At 50.4% G+C, this 1,770-nt stretch overlaps 1 protein-coding gene across 1 annotated transcript; it reads right to left on the reverse strand.

Moving 5' to 3' along the window:
• Positions 1–279: 279 nt before the first annotated feature.
• LOC104982990 (small nuclear ribonucleoprotein F-like) lies at positions 280–1,763 on the reverse strand. Its single transcript, XM_010832455.1, has one exon. The coding sequence runs from the start codon at positions 610–612 to the stop codon at positions 367–369; it is 246 nt and encodes an 81-aa protein (XP_010830757.1). The 5' UTR covers positions 613–1,763; the 3' UTR covers positions 280–366.
• Between the last annotated feature and the right edge of the window lie 7 nt (positions 1,764–1,770).

Genomic DNA, 1,770 nt, shown 5'->3' on the forward strand with positions numbered 1-1,770 from the left:
TCAATAATAATCATTCTCATGATTCATGTTCACCCTGTTTTATTCCAAAGCACTTTACCGAAAGGCTCCTTGGCCCAGCCAAGAAGTTCAGGGCCAGGAGCCAGGACACCTGGACACTAGATCTGTGTGTGGAAGACTTGGAACTTTCTTGGGGTCTAAGTTTCTCCCATTGTAAATGTTGCAAGTGACATTGTGGAGTATTTTACAGTTTTACATACATCTTACTCAACCCTTCAACCCCTGGTGAGAAAAGCAGAGAACATAGGACTGCTATTCTAATTTTTTTTTTTGAAAACCAAATTTTTATTGTCTACAAATATATATATATATATATATATATAAATTCCCCCCAAAGATGCTATTCTCTCATTTCCCCATCTCTTCTTCAACACCCCTAATATAAAGGACATTATTACACTTTATTAAAACTTCACCCAAATGTCCAGACAATGCTCCATCTATGTATTCTTCTGTGTTTGCAAGCTGCATGTTCATATAGCCATCTACAGACACAAGGTAGCCTTTGTACTCCATTCCCCATTTAAGCTTCACCATTACTGGCTTTCCTGTTGATCTGTTGAGGAAAGGTTTGGGGTTGAGGGGCAAACTCATCGCGACTACTGCTGCAATAGTGGGGAAATGCTGCAGGATACTCGCCGATGCAACTGTCCTGCGACCTTCGAGACTGAAGTAACCACACAGCTGCTATTCTAATTTTATAGACAAGAAAACTGGGATCAGATGAAGTTAAGAGATTTAATCAAACTCACACTGTTAAGGTGGGAAAGCCCAGAGGCTGGAAACCTGGGGCTTCTGACTCCAAACCCTTTGCTGTTTCAAAGTCAAAACAAGAAAGTCATTCCCTGCAGGTTCTAAGTTGGAGAAGGAAATGACAACCCACTCCAGTATTCTTGCCTGGAGAATCCCAGGGTCGGAGGAGCCTGGTGGGCTGGCGTCTATGGGGTCACGCAGAGTCGGACACGACTGAAGCGACTTAGCAGCAGCAGCAGGTTCTAAGTACAGTGTGACATGGCTTGGTCCTTCATAAAATGCCCTCTGTAGGTTCCAAGGGCAGAACTGGGTTTGTGGGGAGGGGGAGGGGGGAGTCAAAAATAATACCAAATGATGAATCAAAAGTAAAGAGAGAGCCTGCGACGAGGGGCCCTGAAGCTTAAGCTTCATTACCATCAAGGTAAATCGGCCCCTCCTACCCACTAAAAAATCCGGACACAGCAGATCTCGACAAGATTTTCCTCCCGGTTTGTGAAACGTGGCAGATGTGGGCTGTGGAAGTCCTGGGAAAGGACTCTCAGTTCTCCCAGGAGACAAGAGAAATTACAGCAGCAGCGAGGCCGTGGTGTGAGGATGGAGAAGGCTGTGTGACAGGGGAAGAGTCCAAAGGGGCCGGCGGCCCAGCTGGCAGTGCCGCTGTGGTAGGCTGGCATCCCTGGAGCCGGGGGCGATGGCGCCGTCCCGGAGCGATGGCCCAAACCGTAGGCTCGCCTGATGGAAGCAGGCGTTCTTCAGACCGTCTTCTGGCTTCCTGCGTCCAGATAAACCTTTCTCGGTGGAGGAGAGGAAGAGACAGACAACCGCAGCCGACGGCAGTGGGAGGGTAGATGGTGGTCGCGCCTAGGCCTTTCGATCTCCGGCCCGCAGGATGGTGGAGAGCGGAGGCCTACGGGAAGGCTGCCCCGCTGCGGCTCTCGCGGCGAGGCCGGGGTGCCAGGCTCCCCTCGCGGCTCCCCGCCGCCGCCCGGGGGAGGAGGG

Source organism: Bison bison, unplaced genomic scaffold (genome assembly GCF_000754665.1).
Source record: "Bison bison bison isolate TAMUID 2011002044 unplaced genomic scaffold, Bison_UMD1.0 scf7180017861046, whole genome shotgun sequence".
In the NCBI taxonomy this organism is placed as follows: domain Eukaryota; kingdom Metazoa; phylum Chordata; class Mammalia; order Artiodactyla; family Bovidae; genus Bison; species Bison bison.

Coding starts and splice junctions, on each gene's coding strand:
- LOC104982990 (XM_010832455.1), bottom strand. CDS start 612: ATGAGTTTGCCCCTCAACCCCAAACCTTTCCTCAACAGATCAACAGGA.